General features: G+C 42.0%; 1 protein-coding gene across 4 annotated transcripts in view; it reads right to left on the bottom strand.

Moving 5' to 3' along the window:
• Positions 1-22,117, bottom strand: part of LOC110527422 (potassium voltage-gated channel subfamily H member 7) — a 77,667-nt gene extending 55,550 nt beyond the window's left edge. For 3 of the 4 annotated variants that reach the window (XM_036982845.1, XM_036982846.1, XM_036982847.1), the window contains exons 1-2: positions 21,504-22,117; positions 20,482-20,712 (exon numbers count right to left, since the gene is read on the bottom strand). In XM_036982845.1, coding sequence (XP_036838740.1) covers positions 20,482-20,712; positions 21,504-21,579 — 307 coding nt within the window. In that variant the 5' untranslated portion in view covers positions 21,580-22,117. The remainder of the gene's footprint in view (positions 1-20,481; positions 20,713-21,503) is intronic. The other variant, XM_036982848.1, reaches the window with a different exon arrangement.
• Between the last annotated feature and the right edge of the window lie 3,315 nt (positions 22,118-25,432).

Below are 25,432 nucleotides of genomic sequence, written 5' to 3'. Positions count from 1 at the left end.
GTTCTTCCTTCTCTTCAATTGTCAAAGCTTCCTTAATGGTCGACTAGACGCTTTCCGCCCACCTTCAGAGAGAGAGAGAGAGAGAGAGAGAGAGACAGAGAGACAGAGAGAGAGAGAGACACTCAAGCAGCCCATGGAGGCTCCAGAAATGTAATCCTCCCTCCAGGGGACATTTAAAAACACAAAGAGAGGAGAGCAACTGATCCTGGAGGGAAGGGAAAGCGTTACTCTACCCCAGGGTTTCCCCTATGACCTAACTCCATTAGGCGGGCCCCTCCCATGCAGCTCTGTGTCCTTGCTCTGGTTTGTATTCGCTAATGCACAACGTAGCAAAACGCTTCGCAACGAAAAAACAAGCGCTTGTTATTGGACCGGTTCAGGTAGTTGCTCCCTGTTTCCGTCAATTTTTCTTTAGTTTGGTGCCTGGTGAATATGACCCTGTCCATGTCCTGAATGGATTGATGAGGAGATGCTACTTTTGTTTTGTTCATCTGTTGGATGCATCCAGCACCATACAGTGTCCCTGCAATCACAAATGGCCGGGCGACTTGTCTAGAAAACCATGGAGAGTGATTGAAGGCTCAGTGGGTTCTGGAAAGAGCCACGCTCCGAACGGAGCAGGAAATACACAGAGTATACAAAACATTAAGAACCTGACATAGACTGACCAGGTGAATCCAGGGGAAAGCCATTATCCCTTATTGATGTCACTGGTTAAATCCACTTCAATCAGTGTAGATGAAGGGGAGGATACAAGTTAAAGAAGGATTTTTAAGCCTTGAGACAACTGGGACATGGATTGTGTTTGTGTGCCATTCCCGAAGGTGAATGGGCAAGACAAAATATTTAAGTGCCTTTGAACGGGGTATGGTAGTATCAATCAATCAATCAAATTTATTTTATATAGCCCTTCGTACATCAGCTGATATCTCAAAGTGCTGTACAGAAACCCAGCCTAAAACCCCAAACAGCAAGCAATGCAGGTGAAGAAGCACGGTGGCTAGGAAAAACTCCCTAGAAAGGCCAAAACCTAGGAAGAAACCTAGAGAGGAACCAGGCTATGTGGGGTGGCCAGTCCTCTTCTGGCTGTGCCGGGTGGAGATTATAACAAAACATGGTCAAGATGTTCAAATGTTCATAAATGACCAGCATGGTCGAATAATAATAAGGCAGAATAGTTGAAACTGGAGCAGCAGCACAGTCAGGTGGACTGGGGACAGCAAGGAGTCATCATGTCAGGTATTCCTGGGGCATGGTCCTAGGGCTCAGGTCCTCCGAGAGAGAGAAAGAAAGAGAGAATTAGAGAGAGCATATGTGGGATGGCCAGTCCTCTTCTGGCTGTGCCGGGTGGAGATTATAACAGAACATGGCCAAGATGTTCAAATGTTCATAAATGATCAGCATGGTCGAATAATAATAAGGCAGAACAGTTGAAACTGGAGCAGCAGCACAGCCAGGTGGACTGGGGACAGCAAGGAGTCATCATGTCAGGTAGTCCTGGGGCATGGTCCTAGGGCTCAGGTCCTCCGAGAGAGAGAAAGAGAGAAGGAGAGAATTAGAGAACGCACACTTAGATTCACACAGGACACCGAATAGGACAGGAGAAGTACTCCAGATATAACAAACTGACCCTAGCCCCCCGACACATAAACTACTGCAGCATAAATACTGGAGGCTGAGACAGGAGGGGTCAGGAGACACTGTGGCCCACTCCGAGGACACCCCCGGACAGGGCCAAACAGGAAGGATATAACCCCACCCACTTTGCCAAAGCACAGCCCCCACACCACTAGAGGGATATCTTCAACCACCAACTTACCATCCTGAGACAAGGCTGAGTATAGCCCACAAGACCTCCGCCACGGCACAACTTAAGGGGGGGGGGGGGGGGGGGGGGGGGCGCCAACCCAGACAGGATGACCACATCAGTGACTCAACCCACTCAGGTGACGCACCTCCTCCAGGGACGGCATGAGAGAGCCCCAGTAAAGCCAGTGACTCAGCCCCTGTAATAGGGTTAGAGGCAGAGAATCCCAGTGGAAAGAGGGGAACCGGCCAGGCAGAGACAGCAAGGGTGGTTCGTTGCTCCAGAGCCTTTCCGTTCACCCTCCCACTCCTGGGCCAGACTACACTCAATCATATGACCCACTGAAGAGATGAGTCTTCAGTAGAGACTTAAAGGTTGAGACCGAGTTTGCGTCTCTGACATGGGTAGGCAGACCGTTCCATAAAAATGGAGCTCTATAGGAGAAAGCCCTGCCTCCAGCTGTTTGCTTAAAAATTCTAGGGACAATTAGGAGGCCTGCGTCTTGTGACCGTAGCGTACGTGTAGGTATGTACGGCAGGACCAAATCAGAGAGATAGATAGGAGCAAGCCCATGTAATGCTTTGTAGGTTAGCAGTAAAACCTTGAAATCAGCCCTTGCTTTGACAGGAAGCCAGTGTAGAGAGGCTAGCACTGGAGTAATATGATCAAATTTTTTGGTTCTAGTCAGGATTCTAGCAGCCGTATTTAGCACTAACTGAAGTTTATTTAGTGCTTTATCCGGGTAGCCGGAAAGTAGAGCATTGCAGTAGTCTAACCTGGAAGTGACAAAAGCATGGATTAATTTTTCTGCATCATTTTTGGACAGAAAGTTCCTGATTTTTGCAATGTTACGTAGATGGAAAAAAGCTGTCCTTGAAATGGTCTTGATATGTTCTTCAAAAGAGAGATCAGGGTCCAGAGTAACGCCGAGGTCCTTCACAGTTTTATTTGAGACGACTGTACAACCATTAAGATTAATTGTCAGATTCAACAGAAGATCTCTTTGTTTCTTGGGACCTAGAACAAGCATCTCTGTTTTGTCCGAGTTTAAAAGTAGAAAGTTTGCAGCCATCCACTTCCTTATGTCTGAAACACATTCTTCTAGCAAGGGCAATTTTGGGGCTTCACCATGTTTAATTGAAATGTACAGCTGTGTGTCATCCGCATAGCAGTGAAAGTTAACATTATGTTTTCGAATAACATCCCCAAGAGGTAAAATATATAGTGAAAACAATAGTGGTCCTAAAACGGAACCTTGAGGAACACCGAAATGTACAGTTGATTTGTCAGAGGACAGACCATTCACAGAGACAAACTGATATCTTTCCGACAGATAAGATCTAAACCAGGCCAGAACTTGTCCGTGTAGACCAATTTGGGTTTCTAATCTCTCCAAAAGAATGTGGTGATCGATGGTATCAAAAGCAGCACTAAGGTCTAGGAGCACGAGGACAGATGCAGAGCCTCGGTCCGATGCCATTAAAATGTAATTTACCACCTTCACAAGTGCCGTCTCAGTGCTATGATGGGGTCTAAAACCAGACTGAAGCATTTCGTATACATTGTTTGTCTTCAGGAAGGCAGTGAGTTGTTGCGCAACAGCCTTTTCTAAAATTTTTGAGAGGAATGGAAGATTCGATATAGGCCGATAGTTTTTTATATTTTCTGGGTCAAGGTTTGGCTTTTTCAAGAGAGGCTTTATTACTGCCACTTTTAGTGAGTTTGGTACACATCCGGTGGATAGAGAGCCGTTTATTATGTTCAACATAGGAGGGCCAAGCACAGGAAGCAGCTCTTTCAGTAGTTTAGTTGGAATAGGGTCCAGTATGCAGCTTGAAGGTTTAGAGGCCATGATTATTTTCATCATTGTGTCAAGAGTAGGTGGCAGGCGCACCGGTTTGTGCCAAGAACTGCAACGCTGCTGGGTTTTTCACACTCAACAGTTTCCCTTGTGTATCAAGAATGGTCCACCACCCAAAGGACATCCAGCCAACTTGACACAACTGTGGGAAGCATTGGAGTCAACATGGGCCAGCAACTCAATATTAGGAAGGTGTTCCCAATGTCTGGTATACTGGCGCTACATAGGCATTGCATAAAGCTACCATCGTCTTTCCAAAGAGACGGATTTACACTCGAGTAGGCTTCAACATACTACATGCTCATTTCAGAATTGTACAGATGTTGAAATGTAGAGAACACCTGCAGGAAATGTGTTGGCAGCTAGCTGTTTGTACCTAACACATACACACATACAGTATCTTGTTCATTCGATGTCACTTCTTCACCGTTTGTCCGAGTCCAAACTTTCAAGTAGGGAGAGTCTATGGCCGTGTCTGAATACCCGTACTTGTCCATGTGTTTAGTCCACGTTTTGAGTCTCGAGCACTGAAACATGGTTATCACATCGCTTTCATTTGGAGAGCAACGCTTGACGCAGATTCAAAGGGACAGAAACGAGGAGAAATAGCAAGCAGTAAATGTCAGCGTTTTGCCAATGCAAATGTGCTTTGATAATCTGGGCGTCAACTCTAATTGAGAAGAATGGCAGAAATGATGAAGTGGTGAAATAGGTCGGGGTGCCCGGGGCGTTCTCTTATGGCATTGGAGGGTTGGCTGATTTGATCTCTGTCAAAGGCCGTCCTTGGGCTGGGCTAAAGTGTGGATGCCAGCTTGGCATTTAGCATTAGTAATGGACTGGTGAGTTCCTGTGAGGCAAGCCCAGGGTTGGGTAGGATACTTTCTAAATGTAATCCGTTACAGTTACTAGGTTACCTGTCCAAAATTGTAATCAGTAACGTAACTTTTGGACTCCCCAAACTCAGTAACATAATCTGATTCCATTCAGTTACTTTTAGATTGCTTTCCCCTTAAGAGGCATGAGAAAAAGACACAAATGTATGTTCACAATTGAACCACATCTATCGCAGGATAAATCAATGTTAAAGTTTACATAGCTGGCCGTATATGGATGTTAAATTTTACTTCATGGGTTGGTTATGTAGGCTTCTTCTAACCCATCGCTTTCTACTACATATCATAATAAGATTAAATTATATATTTACATTAAAAACCAAAGTCAGAATTCCGCTCATTCCAATAAATGTTATACCACTTGATCTTCAAGAACAGGACTTGGAAATATGGCAGTATAGATTAGCCACATTTTTTAAACCTGAGCATGACTCCAAAACTAAGGACTAATTAGCCAGCCTTACTCGGTTTATGATTTTGTTGTCATGGAGGACTGACTGGGCTCGGTGATTTGAGTTGAAAAAGAAATGCTGCACTCATGGAATGGCATTCTTTAAGCACTACTGAAAAGTGCTATTTACATGTGAAAATGAATGACATATGCTGCATTTGCTTTAGGCCTATCGTTTAACTTTTTGTTGGTGACAGTTTGATATCTTGATAACATGCAGCTGTTTAAAGGGCAAATCCACAGATGAAATATAACCAAACGGCTCCTCACCTCTGTTTCGGTAAAAAGCTGAGGGATGGGCTTGGAGAAATGTAACCACTCTCAGGTTAATAGACAGCTGTGGATGCAAGGACTGACCATTCATAATATCAACATTATAGTTTTAACCATGAAATGAGGTAATACAGTGTTTGTTTACATTTACAACAAACATTTTAGAAAAACAAGCTTATATCATGGAGTGTGACAGTTGAACTAATAAGCTTATGAGGCATTTATAAGTTATATTCTTCAAGAATCAATGGATCTACATATATTCAGTGGGGCAAAAAGTATTTAGTCAGCCACCAATTGTGCAAGTTCTCCCACCTAAAAAGATGAGAGAGGCCTGTAATTTTCATCATAGGTACACTTCAACTATGACAGACAAAATGAGAAGAAAAAAATCCAGAAAATCACATTATAGGATTTATAATGAATTTATTTGCACAATATGGTGGAAAATAAGTATTTGGTCACCTACAAACAAGCAAGATTTCTGGCTCTCACAGACCTGTAACTTCTTCTTTAAGAGGCTCCTCTGTCCTCCACTCGTTACCTGTATTAATGGCACCTGTTTGAACTTGTTATCAGTATAAAATACACCTGTCCACAACCTCAAACAGTCACACTCCAAACTCCACTATGGCCAAGACCAAAGAGCTGTCAAAGGACACCAGAAACAAAATTGTAGACCTGCACCAGGCTGGGAAGACTGAATCTGCAATAGGTAAGCAGCTTGGTTTGAAGAAATCAACTGTGGGAGCAATTATTAGGAAATGGAAGACATACAAGACCACTGATAATCTCCCTTGATCTGGGGCTCCACGCAAGATCTCACCCCGTGGGGTCAAAATGATCACAAGAACGGTGAGCAAAAATCCCAGAACCACACGGGGGGGGGGGGGGGACCTAGTGAATGACCTGCAGAGAGCTGGGACCAAAGTAACAAAGCCTACCATCAGTAACACACTACGCCGCCAGGGACTCAAATCCTGCAGTGCCAGACGTGTCCCCCTGCTTAAGCCAGTACATGTCCAGGCCCGTCTGAAGTTTGCTAGAGAGCATTTGGATGATCCAGAAGCAGATTGGGAGAATATCATATGGTCAGATGAAACCAAAATAGAACTTTCTGGTAAAAACTCAACTCGTCGTGTTTGGAGGACAAAGAATGCTAAGTTGCATCCAAAGAACACCATACCTACTGTGAAGCATGGGGGTGGAAACATCATGCTTTGGGGATGTGTTTCTGCAAAGGGACCAGGACGACTGATCCGTGTAAAGGAAAGAATGAATGGGGCCATGTATCGTGAGATTTTGAGTGAAAACCTCCTTCCATCAGCAAGGGCATTGAAGATGAAATGTGGCTGGGTCTTTCAGCATGACAATGATTCACTAGCTTTAAGCACCAACTGTCAGAGCAGCTCACAGATTACTGCACCTGTACATAGCCCACATATAATTTAGCCCTATCAACTACCTCTTTCCCAACTGTATTTAATTTATTTATTTATTTTGCTCCTTTGCACCCCATTATCCCCATTATTTTTATTTCTACTTTGCACATTCTTCCATTGCAAAACTACCATTCCAGTGTTTTACTTGCTATATTGTATTTACCTTGCCACCAAGGCCTTTTTTTGCCTTTACCTCCCTTCTCACCTCATTTGCTCACATTGTATATAGACTTGTTTATACTTTATTATTGACTGTATGTTTGTTTTACTCCATGTGTAACTCTGTGTTGTTGTATCTGTCGAACTGCTTTGCTTTATCTTGGCCAGGTCGCAATTGTAAATGAGAACTTGTTCTCAACTTGCCTACCTGGTTAAATAAAGGTAAAATAAATAAATAAAAAATCCCAAACACACTGCTCGGGCAACGAAGGAGTGGCTTCGTAAGAAGCATTTCAATGTCCTGGAGTGGCCTAGCCAGTCTCCAGATCTCAACCCCATAGAAAATCTTTGGATGAAGTTGAAAGTCCGTGTTGCCCAGCAACAGCCCCAAAACATCACTGCTCTAGAGGAGATCTGCATGGAGGAATGGGCCAAAATAAGTGTGTGAAAACCTTGTGAAGACTTACAGAAAACATTTGACCTCTGTCATTGCCAACAAAGGCTATATAACAAAGTATTGAGATAAACTTTTGTTATTGACCAAATACTTATTTTCCACCATCATTTGCAAATAAATTCATAAAAAATCCTACAATGTGATTTTCTGGATTTTTTTCTTCTCATTTTGTCTGTCATTGTTGAAGTGTACCTATGATGAAAATTACAGGCCTCTCTCATCTTTTTAAGTGGGAGAACTTGCACAATTGGTGGCTGACTAAATACTTTTTTGCCCCACTGTATATGAATATACAGTTGAAGTCGGAAGTTTACCTACACTTAGGTTGGAGTCATTAAAACTTGTTTTTCAACCACTCCACACATTTCTTGTTAACAAACTATAGTTTTGGCAAGTCGGTTAGGACATCTACTTTGTGCATGACACAAGTAATGTTTCCAACAATTGTTTACAGACAGATTATTTAACTTATAATTCACTGTATCACAATTCCAGTGGGTCAGAAGTTGGGTCCAATTCCAGTGGGTCATAAAATGATGTCTTGGCTTTAGAAGCTTCTGATAGGCTAATTGACATCATTTGAGTCAATTGGAGGTGTACTTGTGGATGTATTTCAAGGCCTACCTTCCAACTCAGTGCCTCTTTGCCTGACATCATGGGAAAATCAAAATAAATCAGCCAAGACCTCAGAATAAAATAGTAGACCTCCACAAGCCTGCTTCATCCTTGGGAGCAATTTCCTCTGAAGGTACCACGTTCATCTGTACAAACAATAGTACGCAAGTATAAACACCATGGGACCACGCAGCCGTCATACCGCTAAGGAAGGAGACACATTCTGTCTCCTAGAGATGAACGTACTTTGGTGCAAAAAGTGCAAGTCAATCCCAGAACAACAGCAAAGGACCTTGTGAAGATGCTGGAGGAAACAGGTACAAAAGTATCTATATCCACAGTAAAATGAGTCATATATCGACATAACCTGAAAGGCCGCTCAGCAAGGAAGAAGCCACTACTCCAAAACCACCTAAGAAATGTCAGGCTACGGTTTGCAACTGCACATTGGGACTTTTTGGAGAAATGTCCTCTGGTCTGATAAAACATAAATATAACTGTTTGGCCATAATGACAATCGTTATGTTGGAGGAAAAAGGGGAGGCTTGCAAGCTGAAGAACACAATCCCAACCGTGATGCACGGGGGTGGCAGCATCATGTTGTGGGGGTGCCTTTGCGCAGGAGAGACTGGTGCACTTCACAAAATAGATGGCATCATGAGGTAGGAAGATTATGTGGATATATTGAAGCATCTCAAGACATCAGTCAGGAAGTTAAAGCTTGGTCGCAAATGGGTCTTCCAAATGGACAACGACCCCAAGAATACTTCCAAAGTTGTGTTAAAAAGGACAACAAAGTCAAGCTATTGGAGTGGCCATCACAAAGCCCTGACCTCAATCCCATAGAAAATGTATGGGCAGCACTGAAAAAGTGTGTGTGAGCAAGGAGGCCTACAAACCTGACTCAGTTACACCAGCTCTGTCGGGAGGAATGGGCCAAAATTCACCAAACTTATTGTGGGAAGCTTGTGTAAGGCTACCCGAAACGTTTTACCCAAGTTAAACAATTCAAAGGCAATGTTACCAAATACTAATTGAGTGTATGTAAATTTCTGACCCACCGGGAATGAGATGAAAGAAATAAAAGCTGAAATAAATCATTCTCTCTACTATTATTTTGACATTCCACATTCCTAAAATAAACTGGTGATCCTAACTGACCTAAGACAGGGAATTTTTACTAGAATTAAATGTCAGGAATTTTGAAAAACTGAGGTTAAAATTATTTAGCTAAGGTGTATGTAAACTTCCGACCTCAACTGTATATATAATTTATGTCCAAAAATGGATGTAGCAACTACAGATCGCCCTTTTAAGTCTAGAAAGTTTGTGAGTTTGAACATGTGTCAATTTTTTTACCAGCATGAATTAGACTGAGCAATAAAATCCCCACTTTTATTACATAGGCTGGGATCCGCACTGTGCAGCTGTTGCAAGAGCACATTTTTCACTGGCTATCCACTGGTGTCAAAACCAATGATTGATAGGCAGCTTAAACTTCTTGAATTCAACCATTATTGGGTTCAAATACACATTTAGATTTGTGAACAGCCATCCACAACAACCACAATCCGTAAGGCGTAAATAGCTAAATGAGAGAGCAGCTGTGTGATTCACATCAATGAACTATGTTGATATCAATAATAAGTGATATCGGAATCGCCGTTGACTACACCACTGCTGTCATCCTTACCTCCAAGCGTTTATTCAAATTGGATAATCTTTGGATGCCGACAGCAGTTGGAATACGTAGCTTGGACTGTAACCTACAAAAGCCTATTCCTGCTCTTTTCCAGCGATTCATCAAACACATTCGGGGTGTGTCATCATAGTGTTCTCTGATTTATGGTCTGACTCGCTCATTTGGAACAAACTTAAACTTGCGCCTTTTTTCAATGCTAATTTGAATGTCATTATGAATACAGAGAAGTGTCAAAGATTGCAAATCTCCTTTCTGAACTTAAAAGTAATCCTCGAGGTAATCATCTTGTTTTTCAAAAGTATCTGTAGTCTGATTACAATATTTCTGCTGGTAATGTAACATAATATTGTTACAGTTTTTAAAATATGTTTTTTATAATCCCCTACATGGATTACATGTAATCCGTTACTCCCCAACCCTGGGCAAGCCACTTTCACCTCCTTCAATTTAGCCTCTAGCGATATTATGGATCAGCTGACTGCCCCGAAGGGCTCAGTATGGTACAGTAGTTATACTCCTTTAATACGGTTGTAAAGGGAGGGTATATTACTTGCAACATTCTACATTTACCAGTAAATTACCAGAATTTTGGTATCTTTCAAGAATTTTATGTAATCTATCACAAGACATCTAGTGTCCCTTTTAGGTACTTCAGATTATCACATATGTCTGTAATTATCTCTGGCCCTCTGTGTGGATTTATCACATGTAAAATATATGAAATAATTAAATAAGATACAAATATATATAATAATTGGAATGACAAGTTGTAAACATTATCCATCAATTTAGTGGGGCGGCAGGGAGCCTAGTGTTTTAAGAGCATTGTGCGAATAACTGAAAGGTTGCTGGTTTAAATCCCTGACCTGACCTGAAATAACTGTTGCAGCACCCTTGAGCAAGACACTTTACCATAATTGCTTTTGTAAATATCAAATTAATACCATTGATGTTTAATAGGAGGGTTTATTTTTGTACACACTTATTTATTTTACTATGTCAAAATGCATTTGTTGTCAATGTTTTACTGTCAAACTGGAGGCAGATTTGAAGAAAAATCCATTGATGGAAGAGTTGCAGTTGAAAAGGGAAAATAATGCCAAAGATGATTAGGTATCTCTTTCTGTAGGGTTGTAGTGATGTGTGTTTTGTCCTACATTTTTATTGGTAATCCCAGCCCCAGTCCCCCGCGGGAGGACATTTGCCTTTTGGTAGGCCGTCATTGTAAATAAGAATTTGTTCTTAACTGATTTGCCTAGTTAAATAAAGGTTAAATAAAATACAATAAAATATTTGTTTTTCATTAATAAGTATATTATCTCTTGAACCATATGGTCTATCTACAAGAAACTCATGGACAATATGGACACAGATATAACAAATTAATCCTATATGAATACATTGTCAACTATAAATTACCAAAGTTATTTTCTGTTAATTACCAAAGTTACTGAAGATTCTGGTAACTTTGGTAATTTACCGGTATCTTTGGAACCCTAAATAGGAGTGAACGTAAAGAGAGAGCGAGTAAGCAAAACTAGCTCAGACTCATCCACTATATCTTCAATCTTTAAATGCATTGAAAATAACTTTTATATCAAACGATCTTAAGAAAATATGAGTGTATAATTATTATTTTTCTCTCACTTTAATTCAATAAAAGTCCCAAAAACTTAAAACTGGAACTGTAGAAGTATCAGCCTCATTGAATACACAATAAACAAACAACCATGATTGGACCAACACAATCAACAGTCAACATCAGTAGTAAATGAAATCATGAATGACTGTTTATTCACAGATAGACTGCTCACACATGTAATCCATGAACGATACGAGAGAAGAGATCAGGGGTGAAATTCCATTATGCCAGATAATAATGGCCACAGAATCACAATTTTAGCAATAAAGTGTACAGTCGAGGCCAAAAGTTTTGAGAATGACACAAATATACATTTTCACAAAGTCTGCTGCCTCAGTATGTATGATGGCAATTTGCATATACTCCAGAATGTTATGAAGAGTGATCATATGAATTCCAATTAATTGCAAAGTCCCTCTTTGCCATGCAAATGAACTGAATCCCCCAAAAAACATTTCCACTGCATTACATCCCTGCTACAAAAGGACCAGCGAACATCATGTCATGATTCTCTCGTTAACACTTGACAAGGACAAGGCTGTAGATCACTTTGTCATGCTGATTGAGTTTGAATAACAGACTGAAAGCTTCAAAAGGAGGGTGGTGCTTGGAATCATTGTTCTTCCTCTGTCAACCATGGTTACCTGCAAGGAAACACGTGCCATCACGCCATCATTGCTTTGCACAAAAGGGCTTCACAGGCAAGGATATTGCTGCCAGTAAGATTGCACCTAAATAAACCATTTATCGGATCATCAAGAACTTCAAGGAGTGCGGTTCAAATGTTGTGAAAAAGGCTTCAGTGCGCCCAAGAAAGTCCAGCAAGTGCCACGACCGTCTCCTAAAGTTGATTCAGCTGCGGGATCGGGGCACGACCAGTACAGAGCTTGCTCAGGAATGGCAGCAGGCAGGTGTGAGTGCATCTGCATGCACAGTTAGGCAAAGACTTTTAGAGGATAGCCTGGTGTCAAGAAGGGCAGCAAACATCAGGGACAGGCTGATATTCTGCAAAATGTACAGGGATTGGACTGCTGAGGACTGGGGTAAAGTCATTTTCTCTGATGAATCCCCTTTCCGATTGTTTGGGGCATCCGGAAAAAAAGCTTGTCCAGAGAAGACAAGGTGAGCGCTACCATCAGTCCAGTGTCATGCCAACAGTAAAGCATCCTGAGACCATTCATGTGTGGGGTTGCTTCTCAGCCAAGGGAGTGGGCTCACTCACAATTTTGCCTAAGAACACAGCCATGAATAAAGAATGGTACCAACACATCCCCCGAGAGCAACTTCTCCCAACCATCCAGGAACAGTTTGGTGACAAACAATGCCTTTTCCAGCATGATGGAGCACCTTGCCATAAGGCAAAAGTGATAACTAAGTGGCTCGGGGAACAAAACATCAATATTTTGGGTCCAAGGCCAGGAAGCTCCCCAGACGTTAATCACATTGAGAACTTGTGGTCAATCCTCAAGAGGCGGGTGGACAAACAAAAACCCAGAAATTCTGACAAACTCCAAGCATTGATTATGCAAGAATGGGCTGCCATCAGTCAGGATGTGGCCCAGAAGTTAATTGACAGCATGCCAGGGGAGATCGCAGAGGTCTTGAAAAAGAAGGGTCAACACTGCAAATATTGACTCTGCATCAACTTCATGTAATTGTCAATAAAACCCTTAGACACTTATGAAATGCTTGTAATTATACTTCAGTATTCCATAGTAACATCTGACAAAAATATCTAAAGACACTGAAGCAGCAAACTTGTGGAAATTAATATTTGTGTTATTCTCAAAACTTTTGGCCACAACTATACACCTACGCCTAATATGCATTTCACTGACAACCCTAAGAGGAGATATCTAAGCTCATTTGGAAATATTGATTTCCATATGTAGAATATATATCGAAATGGAGAGTGAACAACCTACAAAATATTTTTCTTATCCCTGCCAATATGTCGTTTGGCTGATCTTCTTTGACGGTAGCTTGCTGGGCAGGGTGTTGTTTAGCAGGGATCTGGTGCACTGCTAGGATCTGGATAAGATAGCCTCTAGGACTGTAGCCATATGGGGAGAGGATGGAGGGAAAATAGGAGGAGAGAAAAGAGGGGGGATGGTGGGAAGAGAGAGGAGGAGAGAGAAGGGGGAAGAATACTGCCTGCCTGGCTGGCCACGTTGTTTGCTGCTTGGAGGCTGTTGTAATGCCATCAAGTCAGTCAATCAGTCAGTCAATCAGTCAGTTAGTCAAAGCAATACATCGATTGTGTTCCTGAAGTAACACACCTGTTTCAAAAATACAACAAATCAACAAGGATCTCATTCAGTGATTCAGATGTTTAAAAGCCTGGACACCCTGCCCTTCATCCATCCATACTCAACCAGGCATGGCATCTCCTATGGTAGAGTTCTGCATCAGGTCGGATACCCATGATTCCCCGCGGGTGACATTTGTGGAGATAGAATATAGGAGTGCTACAGATGTAAGATCTTAATTTGATCACCCTGTTGCAGGATAACTTTCTTCTAGTGTATTTCTGGTTAAAAAAGGCTTCTTAAAGTTTGTCATTTCCACTTTGAAAACATTTTTTTTTTTTTTATCAACCCCTACAAAAATGTCCATTAATTATAATCCACATAATAATTAACATTCCCTGTAACTGCAGGATTATTTTCCTGCTGGAGCAAACTGGCTGAAATTAAGATCCTACATCTGTCTATAGTGTCTTACACGGGCATGGCCCTATGTAGGCTACCCTATGGCTAAGTCTTAGGCATATCCAGTATCACAACTAGGGTACTAATGACAATTAATAGAATTAAGAACAGAATTCTCAACTTCTTTTGACAAAATGTCTCATTGAACGTCCCATAATCCCTTGAACAGCTCAAACAGCACGACTCAGCAATCTGCACATCTCATGAGAATGGAATTGACAATTGTCATGGCTACAGTGAGCTCCAGTGCTTCAGGTGCTGGTAGAGACATGCCATGATAGATTAGAGAAGAGGACAAGAGAATATATGTTGGCTGGTTCCATCCTCCATCTGTTGCTATGACAACACTATGCGGTAACTCTGTGACTAAAACAATCTCTGGTTTAGGGGTACATGAGGAGGGGGAGGGGCACAATAGGCAAGAGAGGAATTCATTGTGAAATTGAACTGATTTCCAAATGGTCATGCAAAGACACAGCGGAAAATTTGCACCAAAGGAAGTAGCCTGAAATAAATGATTTTACTGTTTCATTCTACAGTAGGCCTACATTGTACACCCAATGTAGGAAGTGTTTATATTGGTCCTGTTTCACACAATGTATTGTCATACATAACCAACCAATGCAAGAGTTTGCTTATTGCTTCAACATGCAAGCTGCCTGCTCTCCGACACACCTACCAACAGGCTAGGAAGTCATGAACTTTGACGGTAGTGCAAATCGAACGGGTGCACAAGAAAAACCTATCCACAACATCACAGCTATTCATCCCTGTCATATTGTATGCTATATATACAAAATTATGTGGACACCCCTTCAAATTAGTAGATTTGGCTATTTCAGCCACACCCGTTGCTGACAGGTGTATAAAATCAAGCACACAGCCTTGCAATCTCCATAGACAAACATTGGCAGTAGAATGGCCTTACTCCAGAGCTCAGTGAGTTTCAATTTCCAAAAAGTCAGTTTGTCAAATTTCTTCTCTGCTAGAGCTGCCTCGAATACTGTAAGTGCTGTTATTGTGAAGTGGAAACGTCTAGGAGCAACAACGGCTCAGCAGCAAAGTGATAGGCCACACAATCTCACAGAACAGGACTGCTGAGTGCTGAATTGCACTCAGCAGTCATCTGTCCTCGGTTGCAACACTCACTACCTAGTTCTAAACTGCCTCTGGAAGCAACGTCAGCACAATAACTGTTTCCTCGGGAGCTTCATCATGCGCAATGCCAAGCGTCGGCTGGATTGGTGTAAAGCTCATCAGCATTGAACTCTGGAGCAGTGGAAACGAGTTCTCACGCTTCACCATCTGGCAGTCCGACAGACAAATCTGGGTTTGGTGGATGCCAGGAGAACTCAACCTGCCCGAATGCATGTATGTCAACTGTAAAGTTTGGTGGAGGATGAATAATGGTATGGGGCTCTTTTTCATGGTTTGGTTTAGGCCCCTTAGTTCCAGTGAAGGGAGATCTTAAGCATACAATGACATTCTAGACGATTCTGTGCTTCCAACTTTGTGGAAACAGTTTGGGGAAAGGCCCTTTCCTGTTTCAGCATGACAGGGGGGGGCAGAGAGTGGGAGAGAGAGAGAGTGAGAGAGAGAGAGAGAGAGAGAGAGAGAGAGGGAGAGAGAGAGAGAGAGAGAGAGCGAGAAAGATGGGGAAAAGAGAGGGAGAGAGAGAGAGAGAGAGATGGGGAAAAGAGAGGGAGAGAGAGAGAGAGAGACAGAGAGAGAGAGAGTGAGAGAGACAGCGATAGCTGGTGCCAGGCTCATCTATAATTGAGACAGGCTGCTCAGGCTGCTCAGAGGAGCTTGGACTAAATTCAAGAGGGTGTCCCCGTGATGGAAATATCCATCCAATATTAAGCAGCACCTGAATTCTCCTCCCTCCCACTCACTGTATCTCTCTCTCCCACTATCCCTCTCTATATTCATCCCTCCCTCCCTCTTTCCTTTCTCCATTTCTCTCCATCTCCTCCCTCCCTTTCTCCTTCTCTGTCCCTCTTTCCTCCTCCCGTCTTTCAATCTCTTTTGCATCAGTAGCATATGCAATGTTGTTGACATTACCTCAGTATTCTCTCCTGATTCAGTGAGACTGTGGAACCTGATATAGCATATTTGACTACAGGCCATACTGCAGATAGATGATCTTATTTGCGCAGCAAATCCATATAAAAATGACATTCCACTCTCTGCTCTCGAAAGTCATTCAATTCAATAGATGGCTTTATGCACATATCATCGCTCGTATCACCACTCATAATTCCAGATGGGATAGGTCGGAGTGGTTGTTATAGCCCTTTTATCTTCTAGGAAATTTGCATACTACTGCAGGTTGCTACTTTGTCATGGCAATGGTGACAGAGAGCTTCGCTTCATGCTATTTAGATGTGTTCAGTGCCTATGGCGAAAACCCAGAGTGAATGATAGGGACTTTAATGTAACCAATGAATGCAAATTATTGTCTCACTGATATTATAAGTACCAAACAAAACTGAACAAAGACAATAACTAAACATATTGAACGTAAATACATCCATACACCCACACGTGCATGCACACACCCACACACACACACACACACACACACACACACACACACACACACACACACACACACACACACACACACACACACACACACACACACACACACACACACACACACACACACACACACACACACACACACAGGGATATAGGGACAGAGTTATATTTCTCAAGTGTGTAGGATTAGCCTAATGGCAGATTTACTCAGAAATACAGAAATACTATGCTTCATGGGGTAGTCAATGTAATGTTTCATTTTTAAAATGCCACTGATAGGAACGAGTCATTATTGTGACACCTACAGATCTAGACAGACAGCGCAACAGAGAGAGAGAGAGAGAGAGATAGAGAGAGAGAGAGAGAGAGAGAGAGAGAGAGAGAGAGAGAGAGAGAGAGAGAGAGAGAGAGAGAGAGAGAGAGAGAAAGTGAGCGAGAGAGAGGGGGAGAGAGCAAGCAGAGAGAGAAAGCAGAGAGCAGAAAGAGAGAGCATGGAGAGAGAAAGAGAGCAGAGAGACCGAGAGAGAGAGAGAGAGAGAGAGGAGGTAAAAGTGAGAGTTTGTGTTGAATCAGGTATGCTAAACACTGAAATTCTACAGTCACTAACTCGTCGGTCCTCTCCCTCTTTGTTTACCTAATGTGTATGTGTTTGGGCCTGTCTGACCCTCTGGTCTAGATGGAATGTTGACTTACTCTCGTGTGTCTCACCCTCGTGACCTGCCCAGCACACAATAAAAATATGGGCCCAATAAACCCTATGGGCCCTCGTCAAAAGTAGTGCACTAAATGAGGAATAAGGAGTCATTTGGGATGCCACACAGCATGTATGGGTTTCTCCACTCACCCGATCTCCACAGTCTGCTCTGCGTAATAGAGGTTAAGGCTGTGTGATTATTCCATTTGAATATGTGAATACGTTGAGAAATTCAAATCCAAATTGAGAAAACACACACACACACACACACACACACACACACACACACAGAGCGACGATTGCATTCAATTGAATAGAATAGTCTGCATGTAGTAAGATAGGTTGAGATTAAGCATTTGTAAAAACATGATGTTGTTGTGTGACAGAATTTCACGACTGTCATTACACTACTTCGGCAGAGTGAGAGACATGGAAGGAAAACAGAAGAGAACTCTACTGTGAGCGTTCATCAGACCAATCTGAAACACGGATGGATGTGAAGATTGCAAAAGGATCCCATCGCAGCACAGAGGCATCAAGCTCTGGTTTCCTCTTGATTACATCTTAAAAAAGGGACCGAATCGGAACGAATGATGTCACCACAGACACGCACTACAAGATGTATAGTGATTACAATGACATTGTCTTGTTCCGTCTCCAAGAGAACAAGCCACCTGCATGGCCTTAAGTGTGTTTTGTTGTTGTAGTATCCGGGACAAACAGAGACAGCAGGGAACTGAAAGACACAACTGAAATGTGCCACTTTGGGTGGTACATTTTAAAGAAGTCAAGGTTGATAGCATAATACAGATGGTGTTAAGATCATTACAACATTGCATCACACTCGGCACCTCTATACTGTATATGACGCGAGGCAAGCAGCCATTTTGGATCCTTGAATGCACAGCCGTTCTGAGCGAGAGGCATACCTCACTTACTAAAGAACAACGCAATACCTAATGTCTGATGTAAGCACAGGAAACGGTTCGAGGAGGACTTTGTAACTTTATAATAGAACCAAGCTATAAAAGGAACACCAAAGGTTCACCAAAAGGACAAGATGTCAACTCATAATAGATTAATCTGCCTGACAAAACTCTGCTGAGGCAAGAAAATCCTTCACAGGCTGTAAAGGACAGAGACGGGCTCTAAGGGCCAGGGGATTACTGTAAATTGGAGGAGATTGGCCTGCAGGTTCCAAGTGGTCCATCGGGGCATCCAACTAAATGACCAATCACCCATGCCACAATGACATCTCCCTCGGCAATACAATATCAGAGAGAAATCTGATTTCAGAAATGTATTTATTTATTTGACCCTTATTTTTACCAGGTAAATTGACTGAGAACATTTACAGCAACAATCTGGAGAACATCTAAAGGGGAGATTAGGAGGGATGAATGAGCTAATTGGACGCTGGGGATGATTAGGTGGTCATGATCATACATCCTCTTTTGAAGAAATTCCATCAAGTGTACCTAGACCTTTTTTTGGAAAGGTCGTAATTTCCTGATGTTCCTCAGGGGGTTTTTGCTCAGTCTGATTGGGGGGGCCTGGCAGGGCCTGGCTCCCCAGTGGGTGGGCCTGTGTCCACCCAGGCCCACCCATGCCTACGTCCTTGATGTGCATACCAATGTCATGTCGTTTTACCAATACTTAACCCAAAATATGAGTATATTATAATGTAACGCTTATGATCAAATCAATTGTTATAAGGAGGTGAAAATCTATCTGTGTTATGAGAGGTTTGTGACCCTCCCTAGAAAGATGGCTCATGGTCTGAGTCCCAAATAGCACCATATTCCCTACTTGTGTACTACTTTTGACCACAGCCCTATGGGTCCTGGTCAAAAGTAGTGCACTATATAGGGAAAAGGGGTCTATTTGGAACGCAACTTACAGATTCAGGAAGTTTAGACCGGGAGGTAATTAGAGCCTTACAGCTCCAGCAACAATAATGAGGACCCCTCTCTCTCTACCCCTCCAATCTTTCTTTTCATCCCTTCATCCCATCTCTAGGGGGCGGCCTGGCCAGCGAAAGATAGCAGGACAGACACTATTGATTTATTCTCCCAACACGGCAGGTTTGAAGATCAATGCAACATGAAGGTATTTGTGTCCTCATTAAGCGATCGATGCCTGTGAGGCCTCTCCTATGTTGGAAAAACACACTGCAGAGACGGTCCATTCAGAGGCATTGGTGCACTGATATGAGTTTGTGGTAATGATGTGTTTATTACCAGGGCCACTTCACACCCCATGTATTCATCCACATCTCTGTCGAGCTAAATCACTTTATCAGACCCCCAGACTATGTCCTGGCTTAGTAACAGTACAAGTCCCTCGTTCCCTCGAACACTCTCCCACGTTGTCCTCTCTTTCTTCACCATTATACCTCCGTCATCCATCTCTCCAGTACGGTCCTCCACCCTACCTGTCCACATCCCCCTATCCACATGCAGGGTTCTCGCCAGGATTTCTTTAACAAGGTGAAAATGTCCCGTCAGCACACAGCAAACCATGTTTCATGACCAGTCACCAACTTTAACCCGGCTTCAACCAGCTCTTATGAAACCGTTCAGCCCTTGTAGGTGGAAATGACAGCAAGGCAAGTGATTACATACACCTTGACCATGACGCAACCGCTACAAGCTTAGTCATCTGGATAGGAAGGAATATCATCGTTAGAGGGCATCCGCATGCACCCTGGGTGACCCTGGTTATTGGATATGGGAGAGGTGGTTTAAACTTTCACTCTGCCCCTCGCTAAGCATGTGACCTGTCGAAACAATAGCAGCTGTCATGCCAACTCATAATCTCCATGGAAAATTCAGAAGCGGCTTAAACTAAACGACTCATTCAATTATATGTCACCTTTTTATGTATTAAAATGTTCAATTTTGTATACAGTGACTGGAGATGCAATTGTCTTCACAAACAGATACTGTTTTTCTACTTCAAAAGCTCTAGACAGAAACCCCCCTATCTGAGCGCCACTAAATGAGATGTCATACATACACTGTAAGTGTTTTTGTTCAACACAAATGACCTAAGTGTTTACTTCAGACACCCAGAAAAGTCCCTTGTCAAGCCAAGCCCATTCCATTTCCTGTCTCTCCTGCATTATTCTGTCACTATTCACTGACCAATATTTTGCTTCAAATTTCTCATATAAATGCAAAAGCATGAGCAACAAGCCCAGTGGGGAGGACTCCGTAGTCCGTACTCACCATCCTTGCGGTGGTAGGTGATCTCCACTTTGCGCTCCTCAGACCCCATCAGAGCCTGGGCTACCTGGGCGATGGCATGCCTGTTGGTGAACTCTCCATGGAGGAAGTCACAGGTGCACGGCCTCTGCATCACGTCCGGCCGCGAGAAGCCGGTCATCTCACAGAAGCCATCGTTGCAGTAGATGATGGCGCAGTTCTGAACCCGGGCATTGGCTATAATGAATTTCTTATCTGTGAAGGTGTAGAAGAGTGTATGATCATAGTGGGGAAGAATGGGATGGTGAACACACTCATGGTAGCAACAGAGGTATATGATAAAATACCACTCTGTATGATGCTTTATATACAGTATAAAATGTACACTGTATTATAAATCACAAAATATACAGATGATCAATTAAACATTTCTCTTTCAGTCTTATCATTGCTTCAGTATTTGTTAATGGAGGTGTGTGCTTCATTCCTCTTGATTAATGTTCATGCCATTGCCATACTATAAAACAGAGATATCCACATTGAATAACTGGCACATAACCACCTGACCATAACCATGTCAAATGTGGGAGTATTTGAAAAAGGTTATATGCTTCTACACCTGCATTGCTTGCTGTTTGGGGTTTTAGGCTGGGTTTCTGTACAGCACTTTGAGATATCAGCTGATGTACGAAATACATTTGATTTGATTTGATTTGATTTATGTGTCTGTTGTTTGGATACTACTTATTGCCATGTAATCTTGTGGAGAAACATACGTTGTTGCTACTTCGAAGTACCTTAAATAATGCTCAATGATATCCCATATTTAAATTATTTTAACCTCAACTCTCCCACTTCTAAAGTATCACAAGCACAACAATATCAGCTCTACTCTTACTGATTGTTTAAAAAAAAATGTGTTGTCGAAATTCCAATATTCAGATCAAAACAATGTGTGTGCAAACAAGGCAAATACATTTTCCCAACAAAATGAATATTATGAATTTTAAGATACATTATTGTGAAAACACAAAGATAATACTCACTTTGTCCCTCAAATTTCTTTATAATTATCCCCAAAAAGGTGTTTTGTGGCGCCACATGACCTCTCCGAACAGGCATGATTATTGCCAAAAATAAGAACGATGCCGCTGTCCAAGTAGGAACGCACCTTTCTCCTGAGACTCAAGTTGTAGTGGTTCCAACCGCTAAAGCCTGAATGTCTCCCCTTTGTCTACACTCATCCTTAGGAAATCTCCCCCTCTTAGCTCTTCCGACCTTTTCCTTATTTCAACATAAATATGGTCCGACTGGGGCACATTTTGAAGCATTCAAAGTCCACTTTGCCCGCATTGACTCTGTAGTAAAAGGTTGTTGCACAGCGTAGTTTCTCCAACATTTCAAAATGATCATGTGAGGGACCCTGCCGCCGCTCTATAGTGTTGCGCTCGCTGCTACTGCTGCTGTTGTGGAGAATGGACTGATGCTGCCGTGCCACCGACAGTGACGTTACCCCGCTCAGGCAGCGCTCAGCTCATGCACCTCGCGCTCAGCTCAATCAAGGCTGTGGAGGAAATCGTATATCCATGCGTTGAGAAGGAGCTATGCGTGACGCCAGGCCAGGGCAATAAAGCTGTATCGTCTATTTTTACATTGACCCATGGGAAACGCGTGGGTTTATGTCTCCCGTTGACTGTGGCATTCCTGTAACTGCCAATGCATAGAATGCATAAGATGACTGCAAGATGACTGTTGTTTATCAGATACAGAGAAGGATACAGTTCCACAAATGAATCAATGGAAACAGGCCACAGTACTAATGATTATATCAAGTTACAGAGAGGGGGAGAATGTTGCAGATGCTGTTCCCTGTCCATGGTGCTGAAGTTGTCATAACAAAACTCCTTTTTGAACTACTATGTCAAGTTCATTTTTATTCCCCCACCCCACACACGCACTCCCTCTGAAAAACATCTGTCTCAGAATCTCTGCACAACCTCACCATCAATCTGGTCCACTGAGAAAACAATACAATAGTCAGGCTGCAGGGGAAGATAGTCAAAAAGTCAGGATTTAGAACTTTTGCGTCCCCAAATGATGACCATACAGAGCAGTAATTCCGATTTGTCTCTCTACACTGTAAGACTTGTCTGTCATTTCAATAGCAAAACCATGTAGAATGTACAGTAAAATACTGCACATGTGTTTTACAGCGTTAATGCTGTGGATTGCACTGCATTATGGGTCAAATGCAGAAAAATATTGTTATTAACTGTTATTTGAAGCCTCCTGTAAAAATGACTCTAACATACTGTATTTCTTCACTTAAATAGCTTATAGCTACTGTAGATTCAACGTTTCAGTTTCAGACGACAACCTCATACTGTCGGGTGAGACACGTGAAGCTCAGAATATTTGATTATGTATCTTCTGAGCAGTGGTGAAGTGGAAGAATATTTGTATCACATGCTGGTTTGGTACTGCACCTTGACCTGTTTATAACTATCTTCATTGATAGACAACTTGTTGTTTTCTTAGTTAACTGCAACTGCATGTTTTCTTTTTTCTTTTTCTTTTTTTTTAAATGTCACCTTTATTTAACCAGGTAGACCAGTTGAGAACAAGTTCTCACTTACAACTGCAACCTGGCCAAGATAAAGCATAGCAGTGTGAACAGACAACACAGAGTTACACATGGAGTAAACAATGAACAAGTCAATAAGACAGTAGAAAATAAGAAAGAAAAAAAGAGTCTATATACATTGTGTGCAAAAGGCATGAGGAGGTAGGTGAATAATTACAATTTAGCAGATTAACACTGGAGTGATAAATGATCAGATGGTCATGTGCAGGAAGATATACTGGTGTGCAAAAGAGCAGAAAAGTAAATAAATAAAAACAGCAGTTCTTAGTTAACCATATATGTTAACTGTTGTTACTTCTATTGTCAATTGTGTTGCTAATTGGTTTTAATGTTGTTACCAATTTGAATAAATGTATTTTATGTTCAAACGTATTGTATTTCTTACATTTAGATTTCAGGGAGAATTTCACTGTAGTTCGACAGCATTATACTTGTACCAGTTGCCAGCTTAATACTGTCATTTTACTTTACAGAAGAGATGCTGTAATATATTTTACAGAACATTCTTCCTTATTGTAAAACATATTATAGCATCCCTGCTGTACATTTAATATTTATTTGTAAAAGTATAAATTACAAAAGTTACCATAGACTACCTGTTAATTACCAACATTAAGGAGGATTCTGGTAACTTTGGTAAATTACGGATAGCTTTGCAAACCTATGTTTACTTAACTGGAGTTCATTTGAAAAAGTAGTTCACTACATCCAAACTACTTCGTCATAAATTACCATTACACACACACACACACACACACACACACACACACACACACACACACACACACACACACACACACACACACACACACACACATACACACACACACACACACACACACACACACACACACACACACACCACTGAAAAGGGCATGCTTGCCCCACAGTCTGAATCACATTAAGGGCCGGTGTGACAGCCTTTTATGAAGTGTGCTTATTTCACACACTCTCTCACTGATTGGACTGGCGCTGTTTTGGCACTGCCGCGCAGCCTGTCACTATATTCACTGAACTGTATCTAATGTAGTCAGATTATTCAAATGGATGAAACAGGAGACAAAGAACAATATTTGAGTGTGGATAAGAACAAACCGTCCTTTCCAAAAACGTCGTAAGAAACAGCAAAAAAAGACAAAAGGTGTCTGAATTCTAGCATTCTACTTCAATGAAATGGCAGTCTGCAATACTGTATGTTGTTCATTATTTTTGCTCTCTGTTAAGACACATGGACGTGGGAAATATAGTTCACATCGAGGGGTTATAGCCATGTAATGAAAGCTGCAGTGATCCCTACAACAATACATGAAGTGGACCAATAGGAATGTGTTCTGCTGTCACCTACCCTATATCACCAGCAAGACAATAAGCCTGGGAACAGTTTCACTCCATCTTATCTGGATGTGAGAGACCCGTAGGCTGCAGGTGTGGCGGCAGATAGTGCTTACTGAAATTACCCACAAAATGATTTCTCCGGGCAATAGTAAAAGACGTATAGCTAGCAACAATTCTGAGAGACAGTTTCCCCCTGACTCTTGTCCATGATAGCTGTTACAGTATTTATTCAAAATAAACACAGCTTGGTGTAATCGTTCTCTCAGGAGTCACGTTCGACTCATTCAAGAGTGAAATGCAGAGAGAGAGAGAGGGCAGTGGCTGAATATGTTCGAATGAGAGAGGGATGGAGGGAGTTAGGGAGGGAGGGGGGGGGGGGATTAAAAGAAGAGATAGAGGCTGTGTCCCATTCTCCCAAATACCCACAGTGCGCTATTTAGGTGGAGCAAGAGAAAGGGCGATGGAAAGGAAAAGAGGAGGGGGGCGGTTAAAAAGAGATCAGGAGGGATAGTATTTTGTAATTCCAAGTTTTTCATGATACCGTCTGGCTTGTTTTACACAATGTTACACACTATTTGTTCAATATTTACGACATACTAATCATGGGAAGAAAAAGGCTGACGCTGCATATACAGATGTAGGATCTTAATTTGACCAGCATTGTTGCAACAGAATAATCCTGCAGCAACAGGATTTGAACGTTTAGTTCATAATGTTGCTTGATCGATGGTTAGGTTATTAGTTGGCAGTGGAAAAAAATACATGAAAGTACTACTTAAGTTGAATTATTGGTGTGTCTGTACTTTCCTTTACTGTTTATATTTTTGAAAACGTTTACTTTTACTTCACTACATTCCTAAAGAAAAGAATGTACTTTCTACTCCATACATTTTCCCTGACACCCAAAAGTACTTGTTACATTTTGATTGCGTAGCAGGACAGGAAAATGGTCCAATTCACGCTCTTAACACTTGTGTGGTGTTCTGGTCTGTGGGA

This window comes from Oncorhynchus mykiss, chromosome 7 (assembly GCF_013265735.2).
Source record: "Oncorhynchus mykiss isolate Arlee chromosome 7, USDA_OmykA_1.1, whole genome shotgun sequence".
NCBI lineage: Eukaryota > Metazoa > Chordata > Actinopteri > Salmoniformes > Salmonidae > Oncorhynchus > Oncorhynchus mykiss.
The sequence above is the reverse complement of the archived record's forward strand: the minus strand, read 5'-3'. Positions and strand labels throughout refer to the sequence as shown.